The sequence below is a fragment of the Hydractinia symbiolongicarpus genome, chromosome 5 (assembly GCF_029227915.1).
Source record: "Hydractinia symbiolongicarpus strain clone_291-10 chromosome 5, HSymV2.1, whole genome shotgun sequence".
NCBI classification, from domain to species: Eukaryota; Metazoa; Cnidaria; class Hydrozoa; order Anthoathecata; family Hydractiniidae; genus Hydractinia; species Hydractinia symbiolongicarpus.
This window is the reverse complement of record NC_079879.1, coordinates 26,389,838-26,406,657: the sequence shown is the minus strand read 5'-3', so window position 1 is coordinate 26,406,657 and position 16,820 is coordinate 26,389,838. Positions and strand designations below refer to the sequence as shown.

The window sequence follows — 16,820 nt, the reverse complement described above, 5'->3', positions numbered from 1 at the left end:
CAAATCTGTATAATTTGTGCTAATCAGCCATTGATTTAACCGAAAATTATTATCAGGTAAATCGAGCTGTACCATCGTGAGACTAGATTTTTACAACCTAAAAATTGTAATTATAATATTTCTTTCTGCATAAAGATTTTTTGTTCGGTATAATGTTATTATGAAAATTAATACCCGTACACGTCTGTCTGTCTGTCTCTCACATAAAATGGTAGCTTAGCTGCGCAAGTAGCGAGACGCACGCAGTGTGGTATAAAATAGACGGGCGAACCCGTGGAAAAATCCACGAAAAATTAACGACTAGTATAACACTATTTTCATAATTGGCTTAAGTTAGATTTTACCGGCAACGTGCAAGAATGACGTTGACAGCATTCTTTCTATTTTTGTATGAATGTAAATTTAAAATTGACATTCTATCGTTTTTTATGATTGACTTCTCTTATTCCGTTTTTCTTTAATGGGTGTTTATATCATTTGAATCAGAAGTATTTCGATTTGCCCTGCTTAATAAAATTTATTATTAGGTAGATTTTACGAGCTGGTGTTCACTTCGTCAGTTCCTAGCACTGTTGTTGCTGCGTATTTTTAGTTGCTTCAGGCAAATTTTAATTATCTAAATAGGGAACATTGTAAGCTTATTTCCTACAAAAGCTAACAGACGAGTATCGTGGACATGTTTTCTCGACAGTTTTATAGATATAACTTAACATGCTTAGGACGACTACAAACAAGAAAATTTTGAAAAATTTGCAAACATTGTGAATATTTAAATCCTGTTTTTATTTAGTTGTGTTATTCTTATTTATTATATTATTTTTGATTTACTTTATTATTTTTAAAGCTGACGACTTGGTCTGGAAATAGGGTAAAGTAAACCTTAAATCATAACCACTTGTGCCAGGTACCTGTGGGCAGTGAGCCTGGGTGGTTATTCCCAATGCTGCTTGCAATTTGCAATTTAAAAAGATACCTTTATCCCTATAATTATTACTTCTCTATGTTTTATTCTTCAAATATAAGTTTACGCAAGGTCCCTATAGTGATTATTGTTTTGTTTTGTTGTAGTTTTTTTTGTTGTTGTTGTTCTTCTGTTTATTTTTCTAAATTAAATATACCCATCATGCATTTCCCTCATAAATTTTATCCAAAGTGTTTATATTACTGAACTTGTTAAAAGCGAGAGGACATTAAAAAGTCATTACATGTGAACAAAGTGTTTCTATTTTGCTAACATTTTTACAACTTTTTTAAAACGCTTCTTTTGTGTTGTCGTCTTCAAATGTTTATTCTTCACTATAAAGAGAAAAATATTTATAATAACGCATATCATAAATGACAGATTAACGCCCGTCCTGAAAAAAAAAATGAAGTTAATAGGAACCTAGATCTAGAACAAAACAGGATTCTTATAAATGCAGAAAAGCAACGCGAAAGCATGACTTTTACAACAAGTGGAAACTTTTAACCTTTTAAACCAGAAGGGGTTAGGTTTTATTCTGTCTGTAATTTCTTTAAATTAAAAATACTTTGTCGAAAATAGAGAAAAGATCCTCTTTTTAATTTGCTAATGAACGCTAGTATTCAGAAAATCGTTTTTACTGTCATTTACGGTACATAAATATGCTGTTTTAATAGGGAACCTTACATGTAGGCACATTTATTTAAATATTAGAGTAAATGGAATTATTCAATTACTTTATTTGCACTTGCAGATCTCACACCCTTCCTCATTCTTTACAAACCCATTTGGACAGGCCATTCTGCATTGCCATTGTGGACATTCTTAAATAAAAAAAATCGTTAAAATGACTTGTGTTTTTATATAGAAGAAAAACCTTATTTAAAATAAATACGCTTACTGTTGCATTTGCAGATTTGGCAATCATTCTCATCTTTTTGGAAGCCATACTTGCAGAACATTCGGCATTGCTTCATGGAGCATTCTATGAAATATGATTCATCGAAATCATTGGATTCGTTATTAACGTTTCCTTCCAGACGAAGATTTGTTATGTTTTATAATCTTATTTTTAATATTGCAAAAGTTGTCAAATCAACTTACTGTTGCATTTGCAGACGTCACAGCCGTTGGCGTCTTTTTGGAATCCATTTTTGCAGAACATCATGCATTTCGTCAATGGACACTCTGGAAAGTTAAAAAAGCAATAAAAACTTTTCATTTCTTGTCAGCAAAGGTGGTGCCTAAAATGGAAATTGCTACACCTTTAACAACTTACTATTGCATTTGCAAACGTCGCAACCATTGTCGTCTTTTTGAAATCCATTTTTGCAAAACATTCTGCATTTTTGTAATGGGCATTCTAGAAAGTTCAGAAAAACGTTACCACCAAACATCATTAGAAAGTCTTTTTCTCAAGAAGAAATGACAACACAATGACCACTTACTATTGCATTTGCAGGTTTTACATCCATTCTTATCAGTTTGGAAGCCATTCTTGCAGAACATAGTGCACATTATTGGTGAACATTCTAAAATATGAATTTGTAAAAACTCTTTTAAGTGAAAACTAACCAGAAAACTAACAAATGTTCAAAAGAGTTTTTTGTGTTACTGATACTCTCTGGAATTATTTGTTTCTGATCTTAACGCATATTGGTACCTTGTAGGAACAAATCATATTTGTCCCTTTAAAAAATAAGGTATTATTATAAAAGTAAACAAATATTTTCTCACTGTTACACTTGCATACATCGCAACCATTTTCGTCTTTTTCGAATCCATATTTACAAAGCATTTTGCATTGTCCCTTTGGACATTCTAAATATGAAGGGAGATAAATCAACATTGTCCATATGTTTTAAAAATAAGATAGATCATCAGATACGCACTGTTACATTTGCAGATGTCGCAGCCGTTCTCATCTTTTTGAAATCCGTTTTTGCAATACATTCTGCATTGCTTCTTGGAGCATTCTAAACAAAACAATAAAATATTGCAACACTTGAAGGTCACATTTGATAGCTCGATTAGACTACCTCCTTACCTGCTTTTGCTTGTGCTGCAAAAACAACGACAATCTAAATAAAGAACAAAGATAATTTTTCACAGATAATTTTAACTAAAACTTTGTGTCGATTGAAATTTACAATTTTCACTCCAAAATTGAACGGAACAGAAAAAACTGATAGTTTTAGCTTTTAATTAATTAATGAGCTCTCCCGTTTCATTCCAAAAAACAGACATCAAAACAAGGAAATACTGTAATCAAATTGCTGTATTTTTATTCCATTTCCTGGAGTAAATATCAGCCTTAAAATCAAGCTGAGTTGATTGAAATTATTATATAAAAACATACCACTGTTAATGCTAAGAGTTTGTACATCTTGAATGCTTTTCTTCTAAAACTCAATACAAGAGAAAAGATGAAAAACTGAAGAACTGCATCATCTTTTATACCTTCATTAGATTTGTTTGGGGTAAATACACTTGCTTAAATATTGTCCTATTAACATATTAATATTTCATATATTCGTATACTGTATATATAAAATATTGAAACAGCTATCACTACCTTCACAAGGTTTAGGATCCATAACAATATCACAATATTTATTACATTCCTATTTACTTTGTTTACGTACGAAAGCGTGTTATTGACCAGCGGTATATATTTTGTTGATATTTTTGCTATGATAGCAAATTAATTGCATGAAGTATACTTGATATTAAATTTACACAGCAAACAAAGATGGTAAAATTTTGCTTTTTATTTTTCATATTTATTTGTTTTTGTGCAATTGAAATGGTGCATTACAACGGTAGCTAATTCACTTTATTTTATATATGCCAAAAGAATCCTTTACAAAACTTCATGACGATAATTTACTTTGCTATGAATAAGAGATTTTTTTGAGGTCAAAAAGTGTGGGAAATAAGTGCAGAAAATATTTCCCAGCATGATTTCATAATCCCAAAAACGTAAGGAGTAGGCAGGCGCACAAACTAGCAAGCTAAATTATAGCGTTTCTTTTAAATACGCCAAAATCAAAAATACCAAAATCAAAACGCAAATTTGAAACATATTTTTGAATACTTTGAATGAAAATTTTACAACAAGGTATAGATAATAACACACCGGGTGTAATTATAAAATTTTATCGTCCTTTAATACGCTTTGCTGCTTTGCTTATCTGAAGCCATAAAGACGACTAAGTGATGCACTTAGAAGATTTTTCTTTAGCAAGTTACATAAGCTTGGTAAGAGAACGTTACACTAAGCTGAGAAACAAAGACAGCTAACTTCAAAATTCGCTACCACAAGTTTAAGCTATTTCTATAATAGATTTACGCATTAAGTTTAATTATCTATTTAAAGTTTCTTGAAATGTGCTAACAGTTGCTGACACCAGCATGGCAATTTTCCACGAATCATGGATTATTTCGCACATTTAAAATGCTGTCTGCCTCTCCTACGCGTGTGCAACAGTATCGTCTTCTTAGTCAGCCGGCTGCATAGCAATTACCGCGTGAAGCTTTTATCCATATTTGAGAAAAGTCGAAAAATCTGCGTTTGTGTCATAGGATTGTAGAGTCAATAGTCCAAGGTAGACCACCAAGAGAATTGTTTTAAAACAATTTATACAATTCTGGACATACATTTTCAAATATGGAACAATCCACTCCGTGACCCTCTGCGAACATGAACAAGAGTGTGCGAACGGCTTTCTCAATTGCTTGTAATGAGCTGGAAAATTCCTTCTTTCGCATTAATTTAAGTCCGGGATTATAGCGTGGATTATGTTTTTAAGTTAAAAACAATCAGAAAAAAATAATGATGAAGTTACACTTTTAGAGCGATCACATTACTTATAATTAATGTGAACCACGACTGCTTTAAAATTGAACGGCAACCTATTTCCGAAATCGCGCGTTGATCGAAAAAGCAGCTAGATGTTACACGCTTTCTGATGAACCTTTCTTAAGTACTCTCCTGGAAAATTGTTGTTGCTGTTGTTTTAGAAAGGGTGAGCAGCGCATTCTGAGCATATTTACGTATATATAGAAGTAGCATTTTCGTAGCCTCCCAGCTGAGAAATATTGGCGAGTTTATACAGTTTGCTAACGTCAAAAAACGGGTATAATTTATATGGTTATTCTCAATAATACACAATTTCATAGTATCGCCTTATACATGTGAGATAGTTGATATTTAGTATAAAGATAGTTGATATTTAGTATAAATTTGGAGGCTTACGTGACTAGGACTGGATAATTCAAAAAATAAATAAACTACAAAACATTACATTTAAGATCAATTACGGATGAGTACCCCCTGGGCACATTATATGAAAATTATTGCTTGGGCACATTATATGAAAATTATTACTAAATTAACTGCCAGAAAAAGGAAAGTTATTTTAAAACTCATTTTTTCCGGAATTTGTTATATGTAACCAGTCTAGTTAGAGATCTTAGGCTCAGAAACACCAAATCTTAAGTAATGTACAAATAAGCAACATTATTAATTATGAATAGTATGGTAATGCGTTATTATAACCCTGATCTTACAGCAAAGTCGTGATGAAAGTATTGTTGCATCCCCAAGTTCCTGAAACCACTTGTTGTTGTAGAAAATTACTTTCCGAAAGGCTGTTTTAGAGTGTCCAAAAACACTTGATTTAGAGATTAACTTTTCCGATACGGTGGTCAAAACCATCTGCCCTGCAGGTAGCAGGTAATAAAAACGTAAAGACGAAATAACAACAGACATAACATATGTCGTTCATATATACCAAAACCATAAACCTCAAAAAGTATTAGAATTTTTGAGGTTTGGCCTATGATTCAGAATTTTTTCAATTTCTTACAGAAAGAAAATAAAAACATATAATTTAATGAAATTACAATTAGGATGTAAATTCTTTATGTTGTAAAAAGTAGTAATTTGACTACCATTTTGAATAGATTACAAGTGTAATAGTATGAGAGATATCATCGTTCAGGTGTGTTTCTTGAGAGGTTCTTGACTCAACCTTAACCATTTTCGTCTTCAAACTTTATCCCAAAGGGCTCAATAGGTTACAGACAAACAAAAAAGCGCAAATGAAAACTGTTTTTATCACGTTAAATTTATTTCAACTAAAATAACATTCATTGTGATGTTGAAATCTTCATTCTCTACACTTGCAGATTCGACATCCATTCTTTCGTACAAAACCTTTTTCACATTTCATTCTACAAAGTGGTGGACACCCTAGAAAACAATTTGGAATGTCAAATGCCATTAAAGCAGCTCCAATGCAAATGTAGGTCTAAAGGTATCGTATGGAAGACTTACTGTTACAGTAGCAAGTTTGACAACCATATCTGTTTACTTTATAGCCATTCTTGCAGCTTCTGGTGCATTTTCGTTTGCGACAAACCACTGTAAAATGCGATAGGCACGTTATATATTGGAAACAGTAATGAAAAAATAATTGAGAATTGCAGAGCAAAAACTTTTATGCACATTACGACGCCGTTTCATTTATATCGAGAAAATAACATGACGCAGTACAACCAGTTTTCTTAATTAATTCTAACAATAATAAATGGATTGATCATGTTAGATCATTTTGCTAAGTAAAAAACAATATAGTAGAATAATTATTGTGTAATATTAATAATTGCTTCCATAACTCACCAGGTTTGCACTCACAAAGTCGGCAGCCATCTTCATCTCTTTTGTATCCTCGGAAGCAAAATTTGGTGCACCTTGCATGTGGACACTCTATAAAAGAAGAATAGATATCAACCTGTAAAAGTGGTCTGAACTAAAACTTGAGATTGTTTCCTGCAAAAGACGTTTTCATTGGATTATTTCGAACTTGGTTTAGACTTACTGCAATCGCATGTTTTGCAACCATTTTCGTCTTTTTCGAAGCCGTTTCTGCATCGGCGTTTCTTTCCTGGAAAAATGCACTTTCGAGCAGGACAAACTAAAAGAAAATGAAAAATCAAGGCCTTTCTATTTTTTCTATACTTAACGATACTTAACGTTTTTTTAACATTGAAAGTTTTATATTAGTCAAATCTAGAAAACCCATTATTCAATATTATTATTTACTGTGCAATACATAAACTGGGAGCACAAAACATTCTTCAAATTCGTCCTCATCTTCATTTTTCCGAACTGCAAATTTGTATTTCTCTACAAATTTGATGTGGACCCACCTTTCTTAGTTTTGCATTTACAAATTTCGCATCCCTTCTTATTCTTTTCAAATCCATCGGCACATTTCATGCGGCATTGTACTTTTGGACATTCTAAATGTTGACAAGAAATAGTATTTTACAATGGTCAGCTTTAAAAGTTTCAAGAATATTTCAATGATCACGTGTTAAATATTTGATTGGGCCTACCTGGTTTTTTGCATTTACAAACTTCGCAGCCATCTTTGTCCTTTTCAAATCCATTTGGACAAGCCATTTTGCATTTTGCCTTTGGACACTCTTAAAAAATTGATTTTATGAACTAAATTTGCTACTTCGATCGTATAGTTAAAGCTTAAAATAAACCCACAGAGTGGGTATTGGAGGTTTCTGCATGAAATACACACCCCGTCTAACCAATAGATGCCGTTAAACGACACAATAAATTTGAAACATCTGCATTAATAAATTAGTTTAAGTACCTGCATTTGAGAATGCCACAAAAGCAACGATTATCTAAATAAAAAAGACGAAAATTATCAACATTTTCAAATATTTTCCAGTCTAAAGATTGTTGTTGGCATACCGTAGCACAGAGAAAAACTTTGTTCATTTTGTTCAACTCTTGTAAATGCGTATCAATGTATGAATCTCGGGAGAATTAAAAACCTATTTTATAGAAACTTATTTTTTAGCAGCAAATAGATATTTTGTTAATTGTAATAAAAAGATCGCTTCTCTGCGCAGTTCACAGACAAACGAAAGAAAATTATTACTTGTATTAAAAGTTATGTTGATTCAATCAACCTGTTGTAAATTGGTGAAACTTTTAGAAAAAGTAGAATGCTTGCTTATTTTAATCCTTACATCCTGTCGTGAAAATGTTATGGTAATGCAAAATTATACCTAGGTCACATGCGATATTTAGTTTTAACAACGGTGGGAAAAAAATGAAAAGTGGGAAAGGATCATTAAAATTGGATGGAGAACATACTTCTCTAACTTTCATAAAGATTTTGAACTTGATCTACTTTTGCAGACAAAAAACTTGCCATGGAGTCTTTCAAAGTCGTACATTGAGTTTAAAATGAACGGTATGTTTTTGTCTACAATATTAAGACTCGTTTTGAAATAATTTCACGAGATCCTGCTTATCACGAAAAGTTAAGAAATCGCTATTCTTAAAATATATGGCCAAAAATGTCAAATGACTAATATTCGGAGAGGAGTAGATATTCGGAGCCAGGCAGAAAGCGTTCAAATTCTGAAAAATTAAAATGCCTGCATAACAGAATAGCCAACGTCAGATCTCTGCAAGGGAAAAATACTCATTCTGTCGTCGTCAACAATAAGCACTATTTAAGGCTTGAATCTAAGCAAAACTCACTGAGTTCGCTCTATTAATGTGAAAATAGCTCATTACTTGTGAAGACAAACTTTAAAATCTGCAGTCGTGTGCCAATACATATGGCTGGATAGCAAACACAAACTTGCATTCTTCACTTGCTTGGCATTTCAAAACATGCTTACTGTTTTAAAAGCTGCTTACGACACTGCTCTATTTACTCTATCCTTCTTGATTTACTTTTGTCAGAAACCGTGTCCCTTTAACTTAAGCTGCGCATTTTATTACGTGGCTTGATAGTACAAAAAGTACTTAAAGATGGAGGGCATGTGATAAACAAAACGAAAGATGGAAGATGGAAGATTAAAAAATATCTTAATGTTTAAAAAATATCTTAATGAAAAGAAATCATCAACGTAATATAACTTAATCAGGTGAAAGAGACTTTGAAATATATTCCCAGTAACCTTCAATTATGTTTTGTAACGCATTTGGAAAGTAACATGTTATTTATATAATTAAACTTTATCTATTTGCTCGCAGTATATGTGCATGTATATTTATTTTGTATTACTTTTTAAAAAGAAAACTAAAAACTCTCTAGCTTTTTACTAATTGTTAATGCAATTCGTGTTGTGGTTACCATTCAATGAAATCTTTGAACAGATAGGATGAAAAAGCTTACGATTATATTGTCTAGTAATGGCTTTCTTGCAGTCAAATATACAGTTTTATATAAGATTGGGCAAATGGCCAACTAGTAAATGTCAATAAGAGGAATATTCAAATAAAAACTTGAATTTGACACAACAAAGGGACTGTCATTAACATATATATGAGATGAAAAAATACTACTTTTCAGTTGAAATTATCAATTTGTTAGGAAGTATTCCGATTTGTTAGGATAACCTACCGATATTCGTCCGATTGATAGGACGCATGTTTAAAAAAAGTTTATACTTAAAAATTGTACACTATTCTGAATGCCTCCCGTGTTTGACGTAGTAATCAACATGATATTTATAAGCAGTTTCAAAGCACTCGTGCTACTGCTTGCTCAAAATTGATTATGACTTTCAACGTCTGTGTTTTGCAAGTTAGTTTACGCATATCATACGCCTTGTTAGTTTTTTAGAAGACGACCAGTTGGTGTCTTTTGCAAAAAGTGTAAGCAAAACGGCATTCCAAATGTTTTAGTTACTACGATGCACTTTTTAGAATAGTCTACCACTGTCTATTACGAATTGTTTTTTATTCAAGCATTTTATTTAACCGAGAGATTATTGAATGCAACTACATCAATAGCAATGCTCAAGCTATCAACAGCTTTGATTTTTTTGCTAATACAAGATAGCTGCCAGCTTAAAATACATATTTAAAAAAAATACAGAAAGTGAGTTTGCTCATTCAACTGTATAATTATATTGCGGATTCTTAATATCTGACCCAAGTTCAGCTTACAGCTATAAACGTTTTACATTTGCATTTGGTACGTGCCACAGGGAAAACAGGAAGGGCTTAAATCTTTCAGAAAAGAAGGATGTATGGCAGAAAAACATAAAGATGTGCACAATTATGGAACGTAGTTAATTTTAAAAGCATGTAGCAACAACAAAACTTTCTCATGCACAAACACGAAAGTCTTGCTCGTTCTGGATGGAAACATGATCATTCTTACTTGGCTGTGGGTATTAGTTTACATCGACATTACAGAAAGTAAACATTGGATTCCAGGACAAGCTGAAGTAGTACATAATGTCCACGTTGGCCATCATCATGAAATAGCCAACCTACCAATTACGCAAAAGTTACGATTTAAAGTTGTATATGATGCTAGTGTGAATCTTTTGTCATACGATAAGCAGCGTTTGGTTAAAACAGATCTCATTCCAGCAGCTATACGTTATTTTCATCAAACATTCTTAGTTCGAACGACTGAAGAACCTATCAAGTTGCAAAGAATGTGTCAAGGTAATTCCTATTTTTTAAAAGACGAGGATGGAATTGGACCAGGTCATGTTCAATATTGCAAATTGAATTGTCAAAGAACTATTTGCGGACCGGTTACTGTACCAGAGAGGTTTTTAGATGACTGCAGAACATGCAATGAACATGGAAACAAATGCAAGACTTACGTTAATGAGAAAATTGCTGCAGAAAAATTTCGAAAATCAGATTTTATGCTTTTTGTTTCTTCCATTCAAACAGATCACTGTAAGGAATCAAATATTGTTGCATATGCATCGTATTGTCAGCAGGAACATGCACTAAATCGGCCTGTCGCTGGTTTTGCTAACCTATGTCCAAGCAAACTGGAGTCAAATCCACAGGCGTTCGAAAGCTTATTATCTACAGTCAAACATGAAATATTCCATGCTTTAGGTTTTAGTGTTGGTTTATTTGCATTCTATCGAAACGAAAGCGGCTACCCTTTAACAAAGCGGTTGAAAAACGGTTTGCCACAATATAATACCTTTAATAATTTATATCAATGGAGTAATAACATAGTGAAGTCTGTTGTCAGAAAAGGGTGGAGCATTTCAGGAGGTGCTATTGATCACGAAGTTCAAATGATTGTCACACCAAATGTGCAAAGAGAAGTTAGAAAACATTTCAACTGTAGTGACTTAGAAGGTGCTGAGTTAGAAAATCAAGGTGGAGAAGGGACTGCTTTAACGCATTGGGAAAAACGAGTTTTCGAAAACGAAGCAATGACTGGAACCTACACTCAACACCCTGTATTTAGTAGAATATCCCTTGCTCTTATGGAAGATACGGGTTGGTATAAAGCGAAATATGAAATGGCTGAGGAATTAGATTGGGGTAAGAATTTGGGATGTCTTTTTGTTAAGAACAACTGTCGGGCGTGGATTGCGGATCAAATTGAAAATCAAAAATCAACCGCCCCATTTTGCGCTACTTTAAAGCAGTCTCCTTTACATATGAGGTGTACACATACAAAACTCTCCTTAGCTTTGTGTAATCTTGTTAAATACACCTCTAACCTACCAAAAGAGTTTCGCTACTTTGATAGGCTAGGACAGATTCCTGTGAAAGATATCTACACATATGGTGGTGCTGTCGAATTAGCTGATTTTTGCCCATTTTATCAAAAGTTTACTTTGACTGAAGAAGATGGGCGTAAGAGAGGAACAACTTGCACGGTGGCTGAAAACGCCCCAACGAAGGATAAAAACTATGCTCTAGAGACGTACACTCTAGGTGCTAAGTGTATCCAACATGGTCGTCATTGGACAGCTAAGAAAGGTCTATTGACACGCACAATGCTTGACTGGGGTAGTGGATGTTACAAGTACGAATGCACCACTGATGGTTTGCGTATAATCATTGGAGATAAAAAGTATGTTTGTAAACAGCAAGGCAAAAAGATTGAAGTAGAAGGCTCGATGAATGGCTGGGCGGTAAATGGTTCACTGGTTTGTCCAAAATGTCGCGATTTTTGTCTTGACAAAAGATTTTGCGTCGGTTTTATAAATGACAACTCACCTCTAGCAAATTTTGAGACGTTAGACGGGAAAAAATCGTCTAGTCAATACATTATACCTTCATTTGCTTATGTTGTATTATGTTTTTATCTTTTATTTTTGTTTATATAGTTTTGTATATAACAATCCATAATGCATTTTTTTACTAAATAATAATAAATAATAGGAAAAGTAATAAATATAACATGTAGTAAAAACCTAACCGACTCAGTCTGTGTTCTGTTAGAGGTCTTCTGCACATTCGACAGTCAAATCTGTCGGTGTGAAAGTCATTCCACCTCATATATACTTATAAAAAATAAAAATGAGGTGGAACGACATAGCGCAATAAAGTGACTATAAACCGGTTCCTAAGATTCTTAATTGTTTTGTCGCCTTAAGATAGTTGGTTAAAGATAAATTACTTCTCATTACGAAGAAATAGTGTTTGGAATGTTGAGCTAGATACTACTTTAGAAATAACAATTTATCTATACAAATTTTAATAATCTACTCACTTTTTTATAAACAATATATGAGTCTGAAATTCTTCGAAAGACGAAGTAACTAAAGTAAATCTTCTTAAGGTGTGAACAAAAATTAAATGTGTGCTCAACCTAGGTGCGCGAAAGTTAAAAGCGCGAAAAAAATTAACAATTCACGCAGTACTGTGTGACATAATTTGGGATAGATATTGCCACGTGGTAAAATCCTTCTTGAAATTTCTTCTAAATGTTAAATCTCTGCCACATTCAGCACAACGATCAACTTCATTTACCACATTTTGTAATTGATGTTTAAAAAATGAAACAATATATAGCTTTTCTTACAGGCCAATAGTCTCTTTTAACAAATATTGATTTTTTGTTCAAAACTAGCAAACGTAATTTTATAATCCAGATTATTACCTTTATTACAATCTCTGTCAATTAAGTTATTCCGTACAATTAATATGCTTGGTTCAATCAAGAAGGCCAAATGTCATATGGTATAAAAATCATTAAGTATAATGTTATCGTCATGTTGACGAGGACGTTTTTCAAAAAACTTGTAAGCATTTAGAGAAAATTATCAGTTTTAGACAACTTTTGATTGTGTATAATGATTACCAAGTGACTTGCTTGATGGACCGGAAAGATACCTGTTTTATGACAGAATTAGTTTTTCAGGCTTGTAGCAACCTGGTAGAGGGGAGGGTTGTATTACATGATGTAAAGTTTTTTATTTCGAATGATATTTCTCTCTTCAGCTTAACCGTTGTAGTCCTGAGGGGAAACACTCACACTAATATTCCCCTTCCTTGAAACAATATTACTTCCTACAGGGCTGTTCTGTCACGGTGTTTATACCAGTCCTTCAATTAGTGGTTTTGTCTACGTTTGTTGTCGATTATTTTTTTAAAAAAACGTTTCTCAAACTCAAACCACAGCAAGAACAGATGCAATGATACGATAATTATGTTTAAAGAAAAATATTTTTTGAACTAACCCGTCAAGTTACATAAAAAATAATTTTTTAAAACTTTAGCACAAATTCTGAAACACTACAATAAAGCTAAATTTTTTTCCTTTTTAGTTATTCTAAGGACATACTCTATATTAATCGGAACTTTGATCACCTTAAAATGGTTATTTGATACAAGCCTATTGATAAAACAGACTGGTGAAATTTTAAACCTTAAAATGATGACATTAACTTCTTTCCGACAAAGTGAAAATCTGTTGATAACATACTAGAAACAGACTAGAATCAATTTGCATCAAAACGAATCGAATGAAAATTTTTATAAATCAATTAGCCTCTAGAAATTTTCCGATCCGAAACGATTCTTTTCGTTCTTGAATAGAAGTGCAGATTAGCAAAACCTTTCACATCAAAATGATGCAAAGTTGCCTGTTTCCAGGCAACAAAGATAATATGCTTCAAAAATTCTATACTAGCTGCTTGCTAAATATTTTTAAAAGAAAATCAAATCGATTAACACTGCGAATCCTAAAAACAATTCAAAATTTTCTATATATCTTAATACATAGATGCTGTTTTCTTGCTGTTTTATATCATGTTTAACAAATTATTACGCAGGTGTTTTACTCTCACTTTCACGCTCATTTTCGGCTTAATTTTTGAATATCATTGTGTTGTGTATACAGAAATATGCTCAATGTATGCTAGGCTAGTGTAGATGTAGCTTTTACCGGCTTAAAGTATAAAGAAGAGTTGAAATGGAGTGACAAAATGGAGAATATATTGAAATATAATGGAACTTATTATTTCGGTTGTTGACTATGGGATACCGTACATACAACATTAGCAAACAAAGGGCATTGGTGTTTGTGTATTTAATGATACAAATAGTATGTATGGTATCCACTGAACAATTAAGCACAGAAAAGATATTCACTGAACTCGGAGGAAAGTCATATAACATAAGAAGGAAGTTGAAAAAACATAGGCATGGTTTTCATCACAAAGAATTGGTAAATACGTCATTTATTCGGCAACTAGATGTGCATGACAATTCTAAAAAAGAGGAAGAGCGCAGCTATTCTTTACGTAGTACTTCGTACGCTTACGTTATGGAAATGGAGTTGGGCACACCACCTCAGGTGCTGGAATTTTTAATAGACACCGGATCGGCAAATATGGCAATAGCTGGTCCGGAATGTAGAGACGAGCATGGCACGAAGTGCAAAATAGACACTTTTTATGATCCAGGCAAATCCAGTACATCTCTGCATATCGGTCGTCCTGTAGAAACAGAGTATGGCAAAGGATCATGGTCTGGAGAAGTTTATAGTGACGTAGTTAGTTTCCCAGGCGGGCCTGGGATTGTGGCAGAATTTGCTGTTATAAAACAAGAGAAGGAATTTTTCCTCAAAAACTCTGTAAATGAAGGTATTCTTGGGTTAGCGTATAAATCACTCTCATCTAGTCAAATAGAACCTTTATATGATCAGCTTGTGCATGATAAAAAATCTCCAGATGTTTTTACTTTATCACTATGTAATGGTAATGGAAAATTTTGGTTAGATTATCCTGCAGATCATGAATACCATGCACCGATACATTGGACGCGTATTATACACCGAGCATGGTACACAGTACGTATGACTGGCATAGATGTGGCTGGACATAGTCTCGGTCTTTCACCATATAGTTACCCACCTGCTATTGTAGACAGTGGGACCACAGATATATTACTTGAACCTGAAATATACATAGCGGTGATAGCAATGTTGAAGAAAAATGGTCCAGCTGTGGACGAACGATTTTGGAATAATTACTGCGTGGAAACAGATCCTTACAAATGGCCATACATCACCATATACTTAAAAAATATGAAGGGAGGGTCATTTGCATTGACAATATTGGGAAAACACTACGTAAGGAAACAAGATAGATTTTATTGCCTAAGTATTGGCGCAAAGCAGTTTGGTGCTGTACTGGGAGAAGTTACATTGGAAGGTAACGTTGTTGTTTTTGATAGAGCTAATCATCGCGTAGGTTTTGCTTCAAGCAATCTTACTGATCCGGATACTGGTTCACCTTGTGGAAATCCTACCAATATCAACACGACTGTTACGGGAAAACTTAGGGATTACTGCCACGCTGCTTTTATGCCACGGGTGAGCTGTTACGAATCGTGTGATTCGTGCACTATTAATTACGGTGCTTGGTGCCCACAAGGACGAATATTTGTGTGGATAAACGGCGTCAAGTCAACGTTAGACGCGTCAACTGGATTCTGTTGGCTTGGTAACGCCTTTAGTTTTGAATCAACGAAGTTTCAAACTTATTTACAAGGACATGGAAGCGTAGAGTTTGAATTGGAATGTTTCTCTATTCTACCAATGTATAAGCAATGTTATATAAGAGGTGAATGGTTGTTCGCAATTCTCGTTGTAGCTTGTTTTGCTGTTGTAATCTTGTGTGTCTGTTCGTGCTGCAGAAGAGTTTATGAAGCTGACACCAGGGAGAATTATCCTATACATTACAACGGTCAAAGAGAGATGTTCCCCATATATGATCCAAAGCGAAGTGGAACCTACGAAAGTATAAACAGGTGAAGCTAAGTATAAAAATAGAGAATGGATTATTACGAATATTGTATATGTGTAATATATTACTGTTTGTACGCATGTTATAACGTTTATCTTTATGTTGCTGTTTTTATCCCTGTTGTCAGGGTTTCTTTGCCCCTTAGTTGCATCAAAGAGCGACCATCACGTTTATTATTAGGAAAAAATGTCATAAATGCAGTTTGGTTGTTAAGAAAACGACTTAGTACCTATTGTTATTACATCCGGGAATATATGAAACTTATGCAACCATTTACTACTGCAAGTATGCTAACTAGCTGTAAGGTGAAATCAATACTGTATCTAGTCTTTTTTTACAAGGGTTCTAAAGTTACGGTTCTCTGTTTCTGATTTGTAGAACGAAATCTATGTGACGACATTTTTTCAATGTTATTCTTTATTCTTACATTCTTGCATTGGTTTATGATTACCTTTTCTTTCCATGTCTTTTGTTTCGTTATAACGTGATAATGAAGTTCCGTAAACAGGTTAAATTATGTTTCGTTCTAATTTTTGATTATTTGTATGCTTCATTATCATTTCAGTGTCAGCTGATAAGGTGCTAGGAAATTGCTAAGCGAATTATTCAACTTTGAAAATACTTTCACTTTACGCTTGCTGTTTTTACACTTTTATATTAATATTTTTCAGAAAAAATACTTTTCATTCTTTTTAAAGAACTGTACGTTGCTTGTTAACTTCCCCACTAATCTTCGATTTGCTTAACTTTTAAAAATTTCAACCTGGTCAGTTGT

At 33.3% G+C, this 16,820-nt stretch overlaps 4 protein-coding genes across 4 annotated transcripts; 2 read left to right on the top strand and 2 right to left on the bottom strand.

Moving 5' to 3' along the window:
* Positions 1 to 1,206: 1,206 nt before the first annotated feature.
* LOC130646090 (antistasin-like) lies at positions 1,207 to 3,558 on the bottom strand. Its single transcript, XM_057452229.1, has 11 exons — positions 3,537 to 3,558; positions 3,321 to 3,454; positions 3,009 to 3,042; positions 2,854 to 2,937; positions 2,699 to 2,782; positions 2,410 to 2,493; positions 2,241 to 2,324; positions 2,066 to 2,149; positions 1,863 to 1,946; positions 1,699 to 1,785; positions 1,207 to 1,296 (listed from the first exon to the last, which is right to left on the bottom strand). The coding sequence occupies exons 1-10, from the start codon at positions 3,556 to 3,558 to the stop codon at positions 1,700 to 1,702; spliced, it is 780 nt and encodes a 259-aa protein (XP_057308212.1). The 3' UTR covers positions 1,207 to 1,296; position 1,699.
* A 2,510-nt stretch (positions 3,559 to 6,068) lies between these two features.
* On the bottom strand, positions 6,069 to 7,870 carry LOC130645722 (antistasin-like). The gene is made up of 8 exons (XM_057451807.1): positions 7,743 to 7,870; positions 7,639 to 7,672; positions 7,367 to 7,456; positions 7,178 to 7,270; positions 6,847 to 6,942; positions 6,648 to 6,734; positions 6,303 to 6,389; positions 6,069 to 6,218 (listed from the first exon to the last, which is right to left on the bottom strand). Exons 1-8 carry the CDS (start codon positions 7,767 to 7,769, stop codon positions 6,136 to 6,138), a joined length of 597 nt encoding a protein of 198 aa, XP_057307790.1. The 5' UTR covers positions 7,770 to 7,870; the 3' UTR covers positions 6,069 to 6,135.
* Positions 7,871 to 9,550: 1,680 nt separating this feature from the next.
* Positions 9,551 to 12,194, top strand: LOC130645716 (leishmanolysin-like peptidase). The gene has a single exon (XM_057451798.1). The coding sequence runs from the start codon at positions 10,166 to 10,168 to the stop codon at positions 12,116 to 12,118; it is 1,953 nt and encodes a 650-aa protein (XP_057307781.1). The 5' UTR covers positions 9,551 to 10,165; the 3' UTR covers positions 12,119 to 12,194.
* Positions 12,195 to 13,503: 1,309 nt separating this feature from the next.
* Positions 13,504 to 16,133, top strand: LOC130645718 (beta-secretase 1-like). Its single transcript, XM_057451799.1, has one exon. The coding sequence runs from the start codon at positions 14,272 to 14,274 to the stop codon at positions 16,051 to 16,053; it is 1,782 nt and encodes a 593-aa protein (XP_057307782.1). The 5' UTR covers positions 13,504 to 14,271; the 3' UTR covers positions 16,054 to 16,133.
* The last annotated feature ends 687 nt before the right edge of the window (positions 16,134 to 16,820 follow it).